The sequence below is a fragment of the Gossypium hirsutum genome, chromosome A11, assembly GCF_007990345.1.
Source record: "Gossypium hirsutum isolate 1008001.06 chromosome A11, Gossypium_hirsutum_v2.1, whole genome shotgun sequence".
Classification (NCBI taxonomy): Eukaryota; Viridiplantae; Streptophyta; class Magnoliopsida; order Malvales; family Malvaceae; genus Gossypium; species Gossypium hirsutum.
Window position 1 is genome coordinate 25034730 of NC_053434.1, and position 22557 is coordinate 25057286.

Genomic DNA, 22557 nt, shown 5'->3' on the forward strand with positions numbered 1-22557 from the left:
TGTCTTATAGACATGATAATGGCATCTTTTAATTTATTTTTGAAACCATATTATTTAATTCCAAAAACAAACAGGTTCATATTCATTGTTTAATTGCTACACTGGGAGTCAAGTCGATATTATTAAGTAACATCCTTGTGTTTTAAGTAACATCCTTTCATTCATCCCCGAAGGACAAGACTTGAGCTTTCAACTGAAAATAGAGACACTGTAACACAGAAATTACATGGAAAAGGCAGCTGGTCTATTATTTGTCCATTAATTTTCCAAGCATGAGTTTCCAATACATTGCAGTCCACTGACTTTAACAGCTACCTCCATTATTTTTTGCCAAAATCATGCTATCTGTGGCCCCCAACAATGATTAACTTTTTTTGTGGTGAGTGTTTGTGTGGGTGAGGCTTACACCCTATGTATTATTGCGTGGATAGAGTTTCAAATACATGGGAAATGTAGGATCTTTATGTCCTTTTCTTTCAATTTTTAAGCGTTCAAATTTGACAAGGAAATTTCTCTGTCATAAACCAGAAAAGCAGTGGTTGAATTAAAAATAAGAGCCCTTTTCTGGTTTTACTTCACTATAAAATGGATTAAAAGAAAGAGTTGCTACCAATGAGAGGAAATCAAGAGGCTAAAAAGTTGCTATGGCATCGACACTGTCAATTTTGGCTACTTTCACTATTATCCGCAGCACATTCAATGACTTCATCCCCAAGGAAATAAGAGACTATTTGTGGAGTTTCATCCGCCGTTTCTCATCGGAATTCACCTTGGTTATCGAAGAATCACATGATGGATCGAGCAACCATATTTTCCAGGCTACCATGGAATACCTTGGCAGCCATGTGCTGTCTGCTTCAGCTGCCGAAGGTTTCCCGAAGCGTCTCACAGTAGGCAAGAGCGAGAAAGTAAGGAAGTTCACGTTCGGCCTCGATAGACACTCAGAGATCGTGGATATATTTCATGATGTTCCCTTGAAGTGGAAGTACAACGCTGATGTCAACACGAATACTAATAATCAACACACATCTGAATCGAGGTGGTACGAGCTTAGTTTTCAGAAGAATCATGTTGAGATGGTAAAGAGCAAGTATATTCCTCACATCATCAACACGGCCAAGAAACTGAAAGACCGGAATCGGATGGTGAAGTTTCACACTGTGAGGCGTGAAAGGTGGAGCTCAAGTGCTGTCAATCTAGACCATCCTATGACATTTGATACATTAGCCTTGGATGGTGACCTCAAAAAGACTATTATGGAGGATCTTGACAGCTTTATTAATGGCAAGGAGTACTATAAGAAAATTGGGAAAGTGTGGAAGCGTGGTTACTTGCTATATGGTCCCCCTGGAACAGGCAAATCAAGTTTGATTGCAGCCATGGCAAATCATCTCAACTTTGATATTTACAACTTGAACTTATCAGCAGTCAACTCGGACTCCTCTCTTGAGTACTTGTTGCTTCATGTGTCGAATCGTTCCATTCTTGTGATCGAAGATATTGATTGTACAGTCAAATTACAGAACAGAGATGCAGGGGACCCAACCGCGAGTTATCCGCATGTCCAGGTAATTCATCAACTTGAATCTTGAATATGACCATATGAAGGCTGTTAACTTGTGTTATTGTCATGTCATCAGGTGACACTTTCTGGACTTCTGAACGCCATCGACGGCCTATTGTCGTGCTGCGGAGACGAGAGGATCATTGTTTTCACCACCAACTACAAGGATAAAATTGATCCTGCGCTGTTGCGAGCCGGTCGCATGGACAAGCACATATGCTTGTCTTACAGCACCGCCTCTACCTTCAAGCAACTCGCGGTCAACTATCTCGGCATTTTGAACCACAATCTCTTCTCTCGTATAGAAAAGATTATAGGAGAGATCAATGTTTCCCCAGCCGAAATTGCAGGTGAACTAATGAAGTCCAAAGATCCCAAAACTTGTCTGGAGGGCCTTATTGAGCTCCTGGAAAGCAAGGTAACTTAATCTCCAACCAACTCATGTTGATGTATTAAGCTGCCAGAAAAAGAGGAGTAGGGGCAATGCAAGAAAAACAAGAAAGTAAAGCATTGAATCATAGTTGTCATTACATCATCGTTTGATGTAAGGGCTTACATATGAAAGTAGGTGAGCCCATGTATTAGTGTCAAATAAAGCAGCATGTCTGAATGCATAAAGAGACATCACCAGTTCACTGCCACCACCCAAACTGGTCCCTCCCCTTATTTTATTTTGCAGTGTCTGCCTTTTCTCGGCCCTGTCTGCATTTTAAAATGACTTTAGCGTTGGGAAAAAAGACATTTTCAATGTCAGGTTTCAAGCATCCTATTGGCTATTGGAAATTGGCATTTTTGGGATTAGAATAAGGAAATTTCATGGAAATTCAAGCTCAAAATAATAGCAGTTACTGTTCCTATTTTGTTCTGAATTTTGTAGTTGTCCTATGCATGTTTTAATCTGCATAGATTGCTAATGTTTATTTGGTTTAATTTTGGTGTTAGTCCTTCTACCATACTGAAATTTGGGATTAAATCTCTTTAATTTGACATAATTTGGACATTTAATCTAATAATATTATTAATAGATCTAAATTGATAGCGTCCTTAACTGTATCCGTCTAAGTGAAAATTTAAATCATCACTTTAAAGGCAAAAATTAACAATGATATCAATTTGAATCTACTACCAACCTAATAAAAGTAAATAACCAAATTTGTCAAATTAAAATAGAGATATTAAATCTCAAATTTCCACATGTTTGAAAGATTAAAACTACAATTATACCATATATTTTCAATTTCACAGGCATAACCAGACTTTATAATTTAAAAAATATAATCATATTTAGTTTCATTGCTTTTCCGCTTTGTAACAATTGTTCTATATTTGAATCCATCAGGCATCGGAGGCGACTTCAAAACCTGAAGAAGGAGAAGGCGGTAACAATACAAAGCAGGAGAAAGGATGTAAAAGCAAAGGTTCCAATACCACAAACAGTGACTCTCCAAACCATAATGCCATTACGTTTCTCACCGTGGGTCCTGATCCAATGACAGTGAGAGAATATACGGTAAAAGCGGAGCTAGCACCAATCCTTAAAGCGGTTCTGTTGAAACACGGGGACATTGTTACCGACTGCTCATTGAACTCAACGCAGTGCCGTTCGTCTCTCCTGGAGATCGCCTGTGGGATCATCCAGAAACTACAAGCAGCGAAATTGGAAGATTTAACAGAACCTGAGCTCCGCTCCATGCTTGCAAGTGTTTCAGATTTGGAATCGTTGAAGTTGCGAGTTAGTTGGCTCCGTAAGAGACTGGATCAAATTATTGAGGCACTGCAACTAGTGAAGCAATGTTCAGCCCTAGAGGAAGACAAGAGGAAAATTCTTCAAGAAATCGAGGAGATGCAGAAAGAGCTTGGAAGTTGCCACATGGAAACACTAGAAAAGGAAAAGAAAACCCTCCGAATCCAGGAAATGGAGGCTGTGATCGGAACTACTTCGGAATCCATCTCTAGCAATGAGGCAAGATTGAGTTGTTTCTATGAGAGGTCTTTGGTGGAAGGGCTACTTTGTCTTTGACCCCCCAACTGTTACGAACTATCACCACTCAACTGGACCAGGCTGCGTCGGGTGAGCATCGTGAGCACAAGATTGATATTATTTTCATTGTGCTGAACGGCTGAACCCAAGACCTCTTCGTACAAGAGTTCACTTTGCAATTCTAATAACTCACCAACCTACCAACTTTTTTTTTTTCTTTTTTATATTATATATTTATAATAAGTTTATAATATTTATAATAACAAATTACTACCTTTAATCTTAATATATACTCTAAACCTCAAATATAAAATTTGAGCTTGAAATTAAACTTGAATTTACTGAGCCTAATTAGAACTGTTCATGAGTTATTTGCTCGAATTCATTTAAAATTTAAAAGGGTTTTGATAAAAATATTAAGATCTGAAAAATAGATTTAGCCAAATAATTTAAGCCTGTTTAATATATGATTCGAACCTGAGCTTAAAAATTTAAGGCTCAAACCCAACTTGTTTTTAAGTTTATAATAGTTTATATGATAATTTTTTTATATATTATGTAATTTAGAACACATTAAAAAATAAACCTATACTAAATATATAATACTACTCTAATATAAATATTAAATAATATTAAGATGATTATATAAAAAATTTTAATAAATAAAAAATTATAAAATTACTAAATGTTAAAATAATATAATATAAATATATTTTCTAAAAATAAAAAATAATATGAGTGAGCTTAAAATGAGTTTGTGCTAGTGATTTGCAAATATGGACGAGTTTAGATAAAATTTTAAGCCCGTATTTCAAACTGAGCCAGACTTGGTTAATCATAAAGTATATTAATATCATGTTTAAATCTGATCCGAACTTAATCTGATTCGGCCTATAAACGCCTCTAAATCGAACTCAATGTTTTCGTCCGTAGCACGTTGAGGCCAAATTTTTTCCTCACTCTCACTGCAGTAATCCAATGCAGTAAAAGAGGCCAAAACGCACTGAAGCTACAATCCTTTGGCTGGAGCCAAAGCCTCCAATGGAGATACAGAGAACCAGGAAGATTATTGCATTACTTTTCAAAAGAAAAAAAAAAGACTATTGCTTTCACAAATATAATCATACCTTTATATATGATTTTTTTTTTATCCTTAAAAATTATCCAAGTATGATATTATTATTTATGAAAATAATAATTGACAATGTTATAAAAAATAATTAATTATAAAAAGTAATTAAAAATAATTATAATTTAATATAATAAATAATTTAAAACAATTAATTAAAGTATTTATAAAAAATTATGATATGTACAGTTAATACATCACAACTTGTCAGATCATTAATTAACAAAATATTAAAAAAAATGAAAGACTTCCTAATAAATACTTAAAATTTTATTTAATAATTATAATTCTCCATTTATAATTTTCTCACCTTACTCATGTATTAACATAAAAAGAAAAATGCTCTACGGTCGATTAAATCTTAAAACATTTATTGAAATTTATAGGATTAAGATTTGGATTTAGAATTAAAATTAAATTGAATTGAATAATTAACTAAAATTTTAAAATTTTTATTGAAATTTATATGAAATTTTATATATATTAGCTGAAGCGAGAGGTAATTATCTTAAACAATTTTTTTTCAAAGAAACTTATCAATAATATGAATATTAAAACTTTATTTTTAAAGTTATTGCCCCATCAAATTTAACACTTTCAATGAATATTAATTAGAACTATATTTTAAAAAAGTACTTGTTCAAGGATTAAAAGAGTTTAAACTTTAAAACAATTCATAAATTTTTCAAAATTCATAATCATATAAACTAAATTTAAACAAAGTAATAAAATCATACCTTCAAATTTATTCTGCTAATAAAATCGAATTGCACCAATAGTAATAATAATAAAAAAGAACCAAATTCATTTGATATAAAGTTTCTTTTCAAGATTTTTAGAACCTCATGTTAAAACTTCAGTATTGTTATTAAGAGATGAATATGATGAATTATAATTACTTTTAAATAAAATTTTAAGTATTTTTTAGAAAGTCTTTCAATTTTTTTTTAATATTTTGCTTATTAATGACATGGTAAATTATAGTGCATTGATGGTATATAGATATTATGTGCTAACTGTGAATCAAAATTTATCCCTGATTTTATTAAATAAAATTACAATTTTACATATTTTTTAATAATTTCATAAAATGAATATCATATTTCATTTTTAACATGATATTTTAATATTATTTTTATTCTTACCTCATTACTACAATTACATTTAAATTTAAATACATATTTCATAATTTATATCAAAATTTGATATTAAAATCCCGTTATTACAATATCCAATTTCACAATGTTTGTATCCTCATGGGAACAATTCCATCAACGATTCCGTTTTCTATTTTATCCAAGCTGATGACATGAGATGGAATTTTTGTTGCACAGATGATCGTCTTCTCCCCTATCTTCTTTTGAAGCAAACGACAAGTCGACAGTCTGCCCTTAGTCCTCCTGCTTCCCCACCTGCCACGTTGTCCGTTTCTCTAAAACGGTATCATCCTTTCGGCTACATCCTGATGCTCCATTTCGACTCTAACCTCACCCATCCGATGGCGTATCTCACTCAGCCGCTTTTCATGTATCGAATTTATCAAGCATTTCTCTACCTAGTATAAGTAGTAGAACAAGAATCAACGTACTCCAACTTTGTCTTCATTCAGTCGTCTCATCACCCCTCAAAGCTCCCTTTTGTTTCCTTTTTAGAGCTCTGGACCGACTTGGATTACTTTCTCTGTGCCGAATATTCGTTTCCATGTCTTTTTTGTTGGGTGAAATAATAGAGCTTTGCCTAAGCAGATGAAGCGGATTTCAGAGGCTGAAATGGGAGGGAAGCAGGCCGAAGCTTCGAACCCCAGGGACAGGGGCTCCTCTATCTGGTGTTTTCTGGTTTTACTAATCGGAGCTCTTGTAGTAACAGCAGCTGCACTCACGATTTTAAAGTACTTGCATTTTTCCAAGAACAATGAAGCTCACCCCATCAACAAGAAATATGCCGATGCTCTTGAACTAGCTCTTCAATTCTTTGACGTACAAAAATGTATCCTCATTTGATCAACTTGTTCTCTTTTTCACCTTCTTGGCACTTGAGTGTATTTTTGTTTTTGCCTTTTTGCAGCTGGCAAGTTAGTGGATAATAGGATTCCTTGGAGAGGAGACTCGGGGCTGCAAGATGGGAGTGAAGAGAATTTGGATTTATCAAAAGGAATGTATGATGCTGGGGATGCAATGAAATTTGGATTCCCAATGGCATTCACTGCCACAGTGCTTTCATGGTCGATTCTTGAGTATGGTGGTCAAATGAATGCTGTGAAGCAAATCGGATATGCATATAATTCTCTTAGGTGGATCACAGATTACCTTATCAATTCACATCCTTCTGAGAACGTGCTTTATTTCCAGGTAATTTATTTCTCATACGCAATTTGGCATCCAACTGATACATAATATGTATTTTTGTGCGGTTAAAGGTGGGAGATCCGGGATTGGACCACAAATGTTGGGAAAGACCTGAAACCATGACAGAAAGAAGGCCTGTAACACAGGTTAATACATCTTTCCCCGGAACTGAAGTGGCGGCGGAAACAGCTGCTGCTCTGGCATCGGCTTCTCTGGTTTTCAAGGAAAACGACCCTGATTATTCGAGTTCGCTCCTTACGCATGCTAGGCAACTCTTCACTTTTGCTGATACTTATAGAGCTTCTTACAGCATCAGTATTCCTCAAGTGCAGGGATTCTACAATTCCACAGGATATGGAGATGAACTGCTGTGGGCTGCTTCATGGCTCTATCATGCTACACGAGACGATTCGTACTTGAGATACGTAACCGAGCTAAACGGGCAACGTTTTGCCAATATGGAGATTACAACTTGGTTCAGTTGGGATGACAAGCTTGCTGGAACTCAGGTATAAATCATGATGCAAAAATTGGTGATGGTAACACCATCATCTTATTTGTCTATGTTTGTTACAGGTCCTACTCTCCAGGATAATCTTTTTCGGTGCCAAAGACATGCCGACCGTCGAGAACTTAGATCTCCAAATGTATAGGAAAACAGCTGAGCTTGTCATGTGTGGTCTTCTACCAGATTCACCAACTGCCACATCAAGAAGAACAGATGGTAACTTTCCTAAATAATTTTGATAATCAATTTAAACCCATCAAGGCAAAGGTTCCATGCTTGCAACCAAGTCTCTTCATCATAAGCTTTTAGGCTTCCTTCCATAGCTATTACTACTGTGTTTAAACTCTGGTAGTATGTTTACAGCAGCCTATCTTTATAGTATTCCTTCATTGCAGGTGGCTTGATATGGATCACAGAATGGAACCCATTGCAGCATGCAGTGGCTTCTGCATTCCTAGCTGTACTTTACAGCGATTACATGCTCACTTCGCAAACCGAAACACTATATTGCAGTGGGAATCCATACAAGCCAGACGATCTTCGCAACTTCGCTATTTCCCAGGTAAACCGAAACTTGGTGGCAAAGGAAACATTGTGCCGGATGATTGATATGTGTAGGGGTGTAAACCAACTGAGCTTGAACGAACAAGTCTCTGTTCATATTTGTTTGTTTATTTTTGAGTTTGTTCGTATTCAGTTTGTGTTCATTAAGAATTTTAAATTTTTGTTCATGTTCATTTATTTAAAATTATGTGTGTTCATGTTTATTTGTTTAATATTCTCGCACATGTTCATTTAACTTAATTGAATATGTTCACAAATATTAAACCAACATATTCATGAATATATAATTGAACATATTCACGTACAATGTTAATAAATAATAAACAAACAAACAAACAATAAATACATATATACGTACACATATATTGTTTAGATATAAAAAGTCAAATATAAATATTAATAATTATATTATAAATGAAAAAAATACAAACCAATATAATTTTATTAATATATTTAATGAAATTTTTATAAAAATATCATTAATAAATAAACGAGTCATAAACGAGCTTATAAACGAGTCAATAAATGAGTTTGCTCGTGAACATAAACGAACCGAACACACCTCTTTTCGTGTTCGTTTGTTTATTAAACGAATATAAAAAATTTATTCATACTCGTTTATTAAACTTAATAAACGAATATTATACGAACAGTTCACAAAACGGATGCAACTTTGGATTTAAATAATGTGTGTATGTATGTGCATTTTTCAGGCAGATTATGTTCTGGGAGAAAATCCCATGAAGATGAGCTATCTTGTTGGTTATGGTAGTAGGTACCCCTTTTATGTACACCATAGGGGATCTTCAATTCCGGTGAATGCCGACACCAGCTGCCAAGACGGGTTCAAATGGCTTTATTCAGATGACCCGAATCCAAATATAGCTGTTGGAGCACTTGTTGGCGGCCCTTCTTTGAATGATTCCTATTCTGATACTCGAGACAATGTGAAACAGAGTGAACCAAGCACGTATAACAGTGCCCTCCTCGTTGGCCTGCTTTCTGGCCTCATCTCAACTTCGTCTGTGGTTAAATCTTATACATAGAAAATAACTATAAAGTTTTCAACACCTGTGAAAATTTTTGAGCTTGTAAATATATACATAGACACATGAGAGAAAGCTAAGTAGAGCTTCAGTACTCTATTCACAAAATTAATTTCTCTACCACTTGTTTGGTTATTAATGTAATAATATAAGAAAAAAAGCCTATTATATATATATATATATATTACAATAGTTAAATATTGTTTGATTGGAATGAACATTGTTGTCGATACAGGAAGACCTGAATTCAAATGTGCTGAAATGTTTTAAGTTTTGTGTAAAAAAGAACAAATATTTTTTTGTCTATACATATTTTATTAGTATAATAATAAATTTAATTCTTAAAATTTAAGCTTTATATCAATTTAATATTAATTTAATAAATTTAACCCACAATATTTAATTATTTTATCAATTTAACTGTAATCTAGTATCCGTTGTATGTTGTGAAAGAATAGTAAAATGGTAAATATTTCAGAGCATTGTTATTATATTTACCTGCTAAAAAACTAATATTATAAAGAGGACAAAGTAACCCATTACTATATTACCAAAAAATGCTTCTTCTTTTTTAAATTTACCTGATTAAGCTATTTTTTTGGAATAATTACATGAATAGGTTTTTTTTTTAAAACGCTTCCACGCAGACGCGTTTTCAAGTGTAAATCAGAAAAATGCTTTTAGGTGGACGTGTTTTTAGTGTTGTTAACTGAAAACGCTTCCACGTAGACGTGTTTTCAGTTTGTTGTTAGGAAAATGCTCCTACGAAGACACGTTTTCTGACAGGTGATCTGAAAAAGCTTCCAGCTGAAAGCGTTTCCTAGGTGCGTCTTCCAGCATTAAGGTTTTCTTTATTAGGGTTAGGGTTTATTGTTTTAATATAGGGTTGTTTAGGGTTTTAAATAATTACATTCAAAATTTGAAAACAACATATTTTCATCGAAACTCAGAGTACTCGTTTGGAATGAAATATTAGTTTTAAAATTTTTGCACATTTTTAATACTAGTTTGATCCGATATTTTAGCAAATTATTTACGACAGTGCATTAATTTTGACGGGATGGGTTCTGAAAATATATCTTGGGATATATGATGGGTTTTCTATCCCAAGTAGGGGTTGAAATTTGTAAAGGGAAAACGCTACAAGTAGGATGCACTGTCAGCAAAAGTACTAAAAGTGCGTCTAGCTGAAAGCTTTTTAAGTACCATGTCAGCTTGAACTGCTTCTAGCTGGACATGCTTTCAATACTTTTGTTGATAGTGTATCTTGCTTGGAGAATTTTCCCTCTACAAATTTCAACCCCCACAAGGGGGAAAATTTTCAGAATGAACTTGTAGTTTGTCCCTGATTATAAATAAAACATATTTTAGGCTCGAACTATATGTCATTTACGAGCCAATAAAAAGTTGTTAAGGAGATCAGATGAAGAGAAGTTTGTGGAGTGCTTATAAGTTAGAGCAATGACGTAATTTGGGTAAAAGTATGCATTAATTTTTGTTCATTTTTAGTTGCAGCACTCACTTTTAGCATGATGTTTTTGTTTCGAATGTCTCCCGACAGATTATTTGGTTAAAAATGAGTTGATGGATTAATGCTATTATATATTACGACGATGAAGTGCGTGACACCGAGAATGGGGTCGTTTTCTTATCAGAGAATACAATGTGGCTGACTTTTAACCAGAACATATAATTGCCAGAACTACGAACAAGAATTAGGTAGAAAATCGTCAGTTCCAATCAGCTGAGAGTTGGATCGACGGAAATATATAAGTGTACACAATCGCAACAAGTAATAAAATGACAAGTAAATGTCGAGTTATTGTACCCACAGGGACTGTGAAAAGAATTATTTATGAATATAATTTAAAACACTTTGGTGGAGAAAATATTTTGATTTGAAAGTTGATTAAAAGTTATAAAACAAAGTAAAAATAAATAAAATAAAATAAAGTTCTAATGCACGATTTCAAAAGATGATTTAAATCAAGATGACATAATTGTGTTAGATTAATTACATTTCTTAACTTAGAAATATTAAGCTCATGTTTATGTTGTTACGAATAAATCCACGACAACTCGATCGGTAATTTGCTAACTTATGAACATACTCACCTACAAAGATCCATTCATCTCTTGACTATATCTCTATGTCAATTCAACCGATTAAACAAACTTTAATAGGCAAATGTGTTAATGCACGTACATACTTATGAAATTAAAATAATCTCTTGTACATATCTCTATGCTAATTCAAAAAATTAATTTAATCACATAAGCATATAAAAGATTACGTGAGGTAACAATGTATTTTTACCTTGAAATAGTTTAACTACAATAATCTTGCATGTTATGCAAGGCAATTGTATCGCTTGATACCGTTGCTAATTTAACCCTTAGCTACCTTAGATGATTAAGCATGAACTCATTAAGTATCGTGTCAATTAATTATAATTTCAATCCGTTTAAATAATTAATTCATTAGTTACCTCACAATTGTAATGCAAGAATAACTTAGTCATGGTTTTACTTAATCAAACATCTTACCGATGCCTATAACAACACAAATACAATTTTAATAAATTAAGAAGACGAAATGCAATCAACCTAACACGAATTAGATTTAAGCCATATTAATTAAATAAATCATATCAACATAAATATTCATAGACATGTTCATCATAACAACAACAGAATTTAAAAAGATAGGGAATAAGAAGCAAATTCGGTGTTTCTCCGTGGCTTGGCTGGGTTGCTCCACTCTTCCTTCTTCACTTGTTCTTGTCGAACCGACTTCTATAAACACTTGAATGCTGCTCCAAATGATGGATGAACGACTCTTTTTCAAGAGGTGAAATCAGCAATAGGACAAAGGAAAACAGATGGAAAAATAAAGAGAGAAAGTTGAGAGAGAAGAGAAGAGATGAGATAGTTATGGTATGTTTGAAGTGAGCAGCCAAGGGGGTATTTGTAGGTTGAGAAGGCTGCTAAAAATAGCCAAAATCAGCAATCAAAGACTCCCCCCGTGGCTGGCCACACATGTGGCATGTTTGAAGATTTTAAACATGCTAATTTTAGGTAGGGGCAAATCTTGAAAGGCATGAATACTAGAGGGGTTTGAATGAAATTTGAAGGAGTCTTCAAGGGCCATTTTGCAAGACAAATAATCATCCAAATCATTAGGTCAGCATTTGGGACGGTTTTGGGCTGCCCAGTGCTCGGTTGGATCAGTTTTCTCGGTTCAGCTCAACTGAGTCGCTTTTCGTAAATAATTAATAATAATTTATTTAACCTAAATTAAATTGGATTAAAATTAAAACTAATTATATTATGAATTAATATACATAATTTGGACCGTCCTAGGCTAAAAAATTATTTTCCCTTGATGCTTCAAAAATCGCTTCTCGATTTTGTGCTTCTAGCAGTCTCTGCCGAGCCAATTTTCGCCCTTTGTGCAAATCTGTCGAAAATGATCAAAATTAATCAAAATTTATTATAGAATTAATTAAAATTCAACATGTTCATAATTTAAGTACAATTTAATTATTTTATAATAATTATATATTTAATTTTATCGAAACTGCATGAATTTGAGTTAAAAAGGGCATGAAAAAGTGTGTATATTTTCGAGTTTCCACACCCCCAAACTTAATTCATTGCTCGTCTTGAGTAATTCACAAATTGGAAAGAATTTCTCGGAGACACCTTTGAAAAATTCCTTCAGAACAACATTCTTCTCAAAATTATGAATTTAGCATATTTATGCTCAAGAACAAGAATTTTGATAATTATGCTACTTAAGTATACATATCATTCAAATTAATCTCAATAATTCTTATGATAACAAAAATAGACTAAATGCTTCCTAATAAAGACATGTTAAATCCCTACCTATTTGATTTTATTCCCTTATTCAAGATTAAGCTGCAATAATTAAGTTTAACTTATGCCTTCGTATGTTGAACATAGCAATTTCTCTCCACTAATGTAGGTTGAATCATTAGGTCTTTAAAAAGGTTGTAACGTGGCTAGGCTAGGGGTAGGTAAAAGATAGATAAATTTAGGCTAAAAATCCTAGACTTAGCTTTAATTGGACCTTCGGAATAATTACCTTCAATACACCAACTTACTTTGCTTTCACATATTCTTTTGTACATATATTTTCTTTCAAGTACATATGCTCTTTTTTTTTTCACAAACATTTTACTGTATGTACTACAAAATTTTTTTGAGCATTTGATACTTCTTGTCAACTTCCCCAAACTTATTTTCAAAGAATGTTCTAAATAGTACTGAGTCTAGTGTTTGGGACAAATTTAAAAATAATTAAGAGAAAAGTGATGGCTAAATATTGTAAGGGTTCAAATAAAATTAGGCCATATAGTCTCAAAGTTGGGTTTCAAGGGATAAAATTTCATCAAGGTCGGCTTGAAAGGCTCAAATGGTCCAAACAAAAGTTGCCTAAATCATTTTCAACATTCCATGCTTCCTAGGATTTCGCCTTAAGAAACTACTAAGTCAATTTTAGAGACTTAAATTTTCATGCATGCCTAACTTTCTTAAGGAACTAAAAATTTTATGGTATTATTTGCATGCTTTATTAAGAGTACATTTATGTCATAATTCAACCAACATAGCAAATATTGAAATAATAGAATTTTATTCATACTGAAGTTTAGCATACTTAACAAAATTTCAAATTTTTGAACAAAATATATCCTAATCATAATTAAAAGAAAAATTTATTCTGAGAAGAAATAATTTCAATTTTTTAGTCCCCCGAAAAATGTCCTCATTGTTAGAAGTGAATAGATACTATACACCAGGTAGGATTCTAGAAAATAGGAGGTGAGCCAATTTGATTGCTTAAGTACCAAGCTCTCTCTAGATCCAATCCTAGACATGTATAAATATCTATTGCCACACTTTGTACTTTGTAACTTGTTCATTTTTATTTATGATTTCCACCTATTGTTTTATTATGCGAAAATAAAAATCATAATAGAACCTAATCCTAAAACATTAAATAACCCAGGGAAGAAAATGAAATAAAGTAAAGGTCCCCTATTTTTATTTATTTGTAGATCCCTCAGAATCTGACTCATCTTTTTCCTTCATCGACATTGGAGTCCATGGTTCAAGTATAAAGTCTAGAAATCCAGGCACAAAAATAAACGGGTTATGAAATATATATTTTAAATGCATCTTTGATTGAGTCATTTCGTATTTTTGAGTATCTCTAGTAATCTTGTTACTGGAACTACATGTGTTACATCATAGCCATTATACCAAACTGTTCACTTCGTGGAATGGTGCTAGATAAATGGACTCTTAGCGTCAAACTTTAAGAAATTTGTTAAGGGTGGTTTCAGTTTTGGGCAGGTGGGTGAGTAACTGAGGGTAAGGTTTAAAGTTGAAGAGGGTGGCAGTTTTAAGGATAGTTTAGGTGCGGTAATTGGTGACTTTGAATGAAGGTATTTGGGGTGGTGATTCAGGGAGTTAAGGGCTACAACATTAAGGGGTTAAGTGAGATGCACTATTAGGCTACTTAGGAGTAGAGGTAGAGCAAGGTAAGGGCTATAGATTTGTGCGAAAAATGGTTGAATATTTCCTTTCCTAGAAGTGTCTTAAGCCTAATGGCAGCTCCTTTTTGGATCCTAAGCTCCTGTACTGAAAGTAGATTGAAATTAATGCTTGGCTTAAAAGTTGACCCTTTATTTAACAAAACAAATACTTAAATTCTTTGGCTTACTAAGAAGAATATTTTTCAAAAAATTACGTTAAATTAAACTCCTAGGAAAGACTGGAGAGGTCACAGATGGTCCCGTTTAAGTCTCAATCTCCTAGATGGCAGCTCCTTTTTGGATCCTAAGCTCCTGTACTGAAAGTAGATTGAAATTAATGCTTGGCTTAAAAGTTGACCCTTTATTTAACAAAACAAATACTTAAATTCTTTGGCTTACTAAGAAGAATATTTTTCAAAAAATTACGTTAAATTAAACTCCTAGGAAAGACTGGAGAGGTCACAAATGGTCCCGTTTAAGTCTCAATCTCCTAGATAGAGTTTTAATTAATGTAATGAACCAAAGAAAATTTTATCTAAGTTTACCATTTTATTCAAATGAGAAAAAAAACTAAAAATATAAAATAATGATAAAGAAAGTGAAGAGAACTCCCTCCATTTTATTCAGGATCGTCATTGACTATGGTGGTGTCAAATGGCCATTTGTCATACCAACCATAACCATCTAGGAAGTAATCATATTCTTTCCTATCAAATCTGTCCAACATCTTATTAGGGAAAGAAAACTCGTAATGATCATTCCTGGTGGCCTTGTTTAACTTCCTGTAATTCCTACAAATTCTCTAACCCGTGACTCGAATATGTGAAATAATCCATCTAGTACCCTTGTTATGCCTTTCCAAAATCACAAGTGCCTCTTCTTCATGATATTTGGTGAACTCAACTAAAATAATGACAGGTAAAGTCGAAGACAGACCCAAAGAGTCATATTTCAAATGAGGAGACAAAATCTTCAGTTCCAATTTAGCTGGCTCTTCAATCAATGAATTTGGTTGCGTATATTCTTGAGATGATAACTCTAATGATTCGAGTGGAACTTCTTGAGTGAATTCCTTCGAATTAGCTTCTAACCAAGCCAAACATTCCTTGTCTTCATCATCACTTGGTGAATCCTCCAGTAGAATATGTTCTAACAGATCGTCTAAAGAATTGAGCTCAAATTTTGTAGAAGCCAGCGATTCCATATTCGAAATAGCAGAACAGTCTTCAACTATATCTTGGGATTTAGCAGTATCGAAGTCATTAAAAGTCACCTCATCATCAGATATTTCTTTCAACTGAGTATCATTTTGCTGCTTCTGGAATCATTGAGGATATGACAGTGGTGGAATCTTAGCTTTAACCGGACAACTCTTTTGTGGAAATTTTTCTGTATCCGACAAGGGTGTTAGGTAATCAGAACTAATTGGTTTAGAGTTTACCTCATCAAGGATCACCGTATCTGACTTTTGTGGAATAGGAGTTTCAACACTCAGTTGAACTTCCTCTTTGCTGTGAGCTACAATAGGCTTATCTTCAACCTTGACAGCTTTGGGTTCCCATGTCTTCCCACTTTGTAAAGTGACGGTTTTGCAATGCTCTTTGTCTGTGCTTCTCAGATTTCTGTATCACTCAACCAAATACCTTGGGGTATGTTTTTGAGCTCATTGGCTAGCTATTGCACTTGGTTTCCTAAATTCTTCAATGTTGTTGCTTGGCTTTGGATTAGTTCATCATTCTTCGCTCTGTACGCCTTCAGCAAATTCTCAAGATTAATTTAAGATTCAGTTGGTGTGGGTTGTTGCACTTGTTGAGAATATTCTGACAGATAATTTGGTTGAAATGACATAGAAAAGTCGCTATGATCTGCCCATTGATTACTCCATGGAGAAATTGGATGATTCTGCTATGAAAAGTTGTAATAATTTGATTGTGGAACATTCCAATTTTGATTTCCCATGTAATATTTTGACTCTTGATTCCATGGGCAATTTTCAAAGAAATGGCCATCTCCACAGTATTCACAAGAAATATCCTCGAACTGGTTCAATTGTTGACCTGTTAGATTACCATTGAAACCATTAGCAGTTATGTTCTTAAGCATAGAAGACATAGAGGATACCTGGGCTGCCAAAGAAGCAAGTGTATCCGCTTTATGTACTCCTGCTACTCGTTTTTCTGAGGCTTCTCGGTTGGTTGGCCACTGATAGTTATTCCTGGTAATTCTTTCAATAATATCGTAAGCATTTTTATAAGACTTAGAAAGAAGAGCTCCATTTGCTTAAGCATCCACCATCATTCTAGTATGAATATTGAGACCAATATAGAAAGTCCCCATTTGAACGCAACAAGAAATGTCGTGATGAGGGCACTTTCGTAATAACTCCTTGAATCGCTCTCATGGCTCATATAAAAATTCTTCATCAAGTTGCTAAAATGAAGTGATTTCATTTCGGACCTTAGTGGTTAAATATAGAGGGAAATATTTCATTAAGAAACGTTCAACTAACTCTTGCTATGCAATTATGGATCCGGACGGCAGGGAGTTCAACCATGCTCGTGCTCTATCTCTTAAAGAGTATGGAAATAATCTCAGTCTCAAGGCATCCTTGGTCACCTCGACTAGTTTAAATGAGTCACCCACTTCCATGAATAGCCGAAGATGAAGATGTGGATCTTCAATAGGAATCCCACTAAATTGACCCATATTTTGCAACATTTGGAACATGACCGACTTCAGCTCTAATTGTTGTGACTCGATTTTGGTTCTCCTAATACTCGGATTGAGCTCGTTGAATAGAGGCATGACATATTGTTGAATGGAATAGTTTTTGTCATTGGCAATAATGATCAGATTGTGAGTACTATAAGCGAATGTTCCTCCTAGATTTTGGTTTGGATTTTCGAAATTCATATCTTCGGTCCTTCTTTGGTTTATTTGTCTTCTCCTTTGTCAAAAAGTCCTTTCAATTTCAGGGTTTACGGTTAGTAAGTCAATGATTTGATAAATACTCATAAACACCCGAAACAAACACAAAAAAATGGAATTAAAATTTAACAAAAAAAAGTAGACCAAAATGCAAAATTAACAATTTCAAAAATAATGTCTTTTAAAACAGTCCCTGGCAACAGCGCCAAAAACTTGGAACAACGGAAATGTGCAAGTGTACACAATCACAACAAGTAATAAAGTGACAAGTAAATGTAGAGTTATCGTACCCACAGAGATTGTGAAAAGAATTATTTATAAATGTAATTTAAAACACTTTGGTGGAGAAAATATTTTGATTTGAAAAGTGATTAAAAGCTATAAAACAAAGTAAAAATAAATAAAATAAAGTTCTAATGCACGATTTCAAAAGATGATTTAAATCAAGATGACATAATTGTGTTAGATTAATTACATTTCTTAACTTAGAAATATGTTAGATTAATTACATTTCTTAACTTAGAAATATTAAGCCCATGTTTATGTTATTACGAATAAATCCACGGCAACTCGGTAATTTGCTAACTTATGAACAGACTTACCTACAAAAATCCATTCATCTCTTGACTATATCTCTATGTCAATTCAACCGATTAAACAAACTTTAATAGGCAAATGTGTTAATGCACATACATACTTATGAAATTAAAATAATCTCTTGTACATATCTCTATGCTAATTCAAACAATTAATTTAATCGCATAAGCACATAAAAGATTACGTGAGGTAACAATGTATTTCTACCTTAAAACAGTTTAATCATAATAATCTTGCAAGTTATGCAAGGCAATTGTATCGCTCGATACTGTTGCTAATTTAACACTTAGCTACCTTAGATGATTAAACATGCACTGATTAAGTATCGTGTCAATTAATTACAATTTCAATTCGTTTAAATAATTAATTCATTAGTTACCTGAAAATTGTAATGCAAGAATAACTTAGTCATGGTTTTACTTAATCAAACATCTTACCGGGGCCTATAACAACATAAACACAATTTTAATAAATTAAGAAGACGAAATGCAATCAACCTAACAAAAATTAAATTTAAGCCATATTAATTAAAGAAATCATATCAACATAAATATTCATAGACATGTTCATCATAACAACAACAGAATTTAAAAAGATAGGGAATAAGAAGCAAATCCGGTGTTTCTCCGTGGCTTGGCTGAGTTGCTCCACTTTTCCTTCTTCACTTGTTCTTGTCGAGCCAAGGCTTCTATGAACACTTGAATGCTACTCCAAATCGTGGATGAAAGAATCTTTTCAAAAGGTGAAATCGGCAAGAGGACGATGGAAAACATATGGAAAAATAAAGAGAGAAAGTTGAGAGAGAAGAGAAGAGATAAGAAAGTTGTGGTGTGTTTGAAGTGAGCAGCCAAGAGGGGTATTTATAGGTTGAGAAGGCTGCTAAAAATAGCCAAAATCAGCAGCCAAATACTGCCCCCATGGCTGGCCACACATGTGGCATGTTTGAAGATTTCAAACATGTTACTTTTAGGTAGGGGCAAATCTTGAAAGGCATGAATAGTGGAAGGGTTTGAATGAAATTTGAACGAGTCTTCAAGGGCCATTTTGCAAGCCAAATAATCAGCCAAACAAGCTGATTAGTTCAGCATGTGGGACGATTTTGGACTGCCCAGTGCTCGGTTGGATCGGTTTTCTCGGTTCAGCTCAACTGGGTCACTTTTCATAATTAATTAATAATTTATTTAACCCAAATTAAATTGGATTAAAATTAAAATTAATTATATTATGAATTATTATACATAATTTGGACCGTCTTAGGCTGAAAATTTATTTCGCCTTGATGCTTCAAAAATCACTTCTTGGTTTTGTGCTTCTAGCAATTTCTGCCGAACCAATTTTCTCCCTTTGTGCAAATCTGTCGAAAATGATAAAATTAATCAAATTTTATTATAAAATTAATTAAAATTCAACATGTTCATAATTTAAGTACAATTTAATTATTTTATAATAATTATATATTTTTCGACAAGAATTTTATCGAAACTGCATGATTTGAGTTAAAAAGGGCATGAAAAAGTGTGTATATTTTCGAGTTTCCAAGAGTATCATCCCTTAAATATCAATTTTGTGCTTCGGACGACCCCGTTAGATATGATGTTTTCAATATCAGAGGTGTGAGGGGGTCAGAGGCGATGGTGCAGGCGCATTTGGACAGTGGATCACCATTTCTTGAGTTATATGCCGAGTTTACAAAGCCAGACCAAGGCATTCAGGCTTCGACATCTGTTCATGTTCAAGATGCCAGAATGCAAGAACGTGTCGATAGTCTAATGACACAGTTGTGTGATGGGTTCATCACTTTGTCAGGAACTTCCTATTATGACATCCCGAAATCATCCATGGGAAGACACCCATCTATCTCGACCCTCGGTTTCAACCGCAACAAGCAGAACACTGAACAGTCGAGTTGGAGTGGTAGGGCAGAATACACGACCCATGTATGACACTCAGTTAGTGGTGTTGATTTGAACTTCGGTCAGCCGATGTTTAATGTTAGGAACTCTTACACGGGAATCACAGAAACTTTCGATGGTTGGCTATGGCAAATGATTTTGGACGTTTGGACAACTACAGGAGGAGGGATGATGTACTCCTTACTACGTCCACTGGCGATGGGACATCTAACCCGACACATGTAAGTTGGTCTAAGAATAAAGACGACAGTGAATCCGATGTCGATCCAATTTGGGAGCTTGGTGCTGATGGTTTAGAAATTGCATTATTTTTTGAACCATCGCCTGTTCCAATTGAACCAGAAGATGGTGAAGGATATGAAGATTACGACGGAGATGCTGAAGAAGATCCATGGTTCAGGGCGTACTTGTAAACAGAAAAATATATAGGATTTTTCCTATGTCATTTATCACCTTTTTACTTAAAATTATTGTTAAAACTAAGTAATTGTTTAATAAATTAATGAAATATGTGAAAATATGAAATTAGGACATAGAAATTATTAAAATGTGATTTTATACTTTATTATATAGTTTTCATGCAATAAATGGCTTATTTTATATTAATTTGAATAAATTATATTTTTAAGACATAAAGTGGGCCATGCATGATTAAATTAAATAATAAAATATAAAATTATATTTTGTAATTCTCTTTAAAATATTTCATTAATAATTTGGGTTTTAAATTAATTAATTAAATTGGATAAATTTTATTCTGTGGTCCTCTAACTTGTTGATTTATTCTGAACAGGTCTGATAGCTTTGTTGGATTACAAAATCATCCAAATTAGGGACCAAGCCAACCCAAAATTCGGCTGTGCATGGCTGTCCATAAACCACTTTTTGGTTTAATTGCACAAGGTCCTTGAAGAGTTGAAGAAATTAGAGATTTACCTGAAGATTTACACTAGACTGAGTCTCAGTTCTATGTTGTTGTGGCACTCAAATTGACCAAAAATAAAGCAAAAATCAGCTCAACTTCCTCAATTTATGGCCGACCACCCATGGAAGATACTTCAAAAGATGAAAACTCCTATTTTTAGTAAACTATCCCCCTCTCCTCACCTATAAATAAGACATCATTCTTACATTTCTACTCATCCCTCATTCCTCATTCATTCTCTCAGCATTCTTCTTTTCTCCCCATGTCTATCATCATCTTTTCATAAATATTTTAACATTTGAGCCTCTGAAAGAACCCTTGGTCGGCCACCTTGGAGAGCCATCAGCAAAGGAGCGAGCAAAGGAACGAAGGAGCCTTGTCAGTCAGAGTCTTGGGTGACAACCACTCTGAATTGGGTTTAATCTTTCTTTTCTTTAATTTAATTTAAAGATGTTTGCTATGTGTTCTTTGTTCTTGTTTACAACAATGTTAGCCTAATTTTATTTAAGCTAGGATGATTGCTTTGATTAAATAATATTTATTAGATTCATGCTTATAATGTTTGTCTCTCAATCGATCATGTTTTCAATTAAAATCAAGTCTGTATTTTGTTCATACGTGATTGAAATACACCTGAATTAGCTGAGCGATCCTAACCAGACGATGGTTAATGGATGAATAATTGAAATGTGCATGCTCAATTTAGATACTAACCCGATTAAATTGCAAGTTGCATAACAACCCTAACCAGGCTCTATTATCTGCATAGTTTTTAGATTTGTATGATTAAACTGTTTCAAACCTAACACGTCATTGTTACCTCGCACGAATACTAAGAAACCCATAGTAAATAAGGATCAATAAAATGCGTATTTACTAAGTAAAGGATTCCGAAAGGACTTAACGTGGTTTCCAAACTTATGAAAGATCGAGTTGCCATGGAATGTTTTTTCGAATATTATTAAGCATGTTGATAATAAATTGAGTTTAATTAAAGTAATTGTCCTAGTTTATTTATGTTATAATTGTTGCAAATTGTGTTTAATTTTGCTAAAATCTATTTCATTCCTATAGTTTGCATACTTAGGTTAATTTGCATTGGGGATCATTGCATTTAGTCTAATATATTTTAATCATCACTTCTCAACTAAATTGTGTTTTTATTTACCAAATTGTTAATATAATTTTACAAATTAAGTGACTTAGCACAAATACAATCTCTGTGGAGACGATAACTTGATACTTACTTATTACTTGATAACAACTGTGTACACTTGCACAAACCCCAGCGTTACAGTACTTATCTCCAGCCTAAATGTATAATGTGGACCTATCGACAAAAAATAGGCTGGAGTTTGCAGAACTACCACACAAGAGGCTGGGCCACGGAGTTCTTCGTTGGATTTGGGCGATTTAGAAGTGGGGAATGAGTTTTCCACTAATGATGGTTTTGTCTCTATAGTGAAGGATACAACATCAAGAATGGGGTAAAG

At 33.8% G+C, this 22557-nt stretch overlaps 3 protein-coding genes and 1 non-coding gene across 4 annotated transcripts; all 4 read left to right on the plus strand.

Moving 5' to 3' along the window:
* The first annotated feature begins 229 nt into the window (after window positions 1-229).
* On the plus strand, window positions 230-3831 carry LOC107912999 (AAA-ATPase At3g50940). The gene is made up of 3 exons (XM_016841397.2): window positions 230-1568; window positions 1641-1982; window positions 2904-3831. Exons 1-3 carry the CDS (start codon window positions 645-647, stop codon window positions 3582-3584), a joined length of 1947 nt encoding a protein of 648 aa, XP_016696886.2. The 5' UTR covers window positions 230-644; the 3' UTR covers window positions 3585-3831.
* Window positions 3832-6419: 2588 nt separating this feature from the next.
* LOC121203235 (endoglucanase 10-like) lies at window positions 6420-7067 on the plus strand. Its single transcript, XM_041082045.1, has 2 exons — window positions 6420-6660; window positions 6739-7067. The coding sequence occupies exons 1-2, from the start codon at window positions 6420-6422 to the stop codon at window positions 7065-7067; spliced, it is 570 nt and encodes a 189-aa protein (XP_040937979.1).
* On the plus strand, window positions 6745-9137 carry LOC107911058 (endoglucanase 24-like). Its single transcript, XM_041082046.1, has 4 exons — window positions 6745-7528; window positions 7596-7743; window positions 7923-8176; window positions 8805-9137. The coding sequence occupies exons 1-4, from the start codon at window positions 7139-7141 to the stop codon at window positions 9135-9137; spliced, it is 1125 nt and encodes a 374-aa protein (XP_040937980.1). The 5' UTR covers window positions 6745-7138.
* Window positions 9138-17054: 7917 nt separating this feature from the next.
* On the plus strand, window positions 17055-17161 carry LOC121210664 (small nucleolar RNA R71). Its single transcript, XR_005905778.1, has one exon. It is a non-coding gene; the product is annotated as a small nucleolar RNA R71 (small nucleolar RNA).
* The last annotated feature ends 5396 nt before the right edge of the window (window positions 17162-22557 follow it).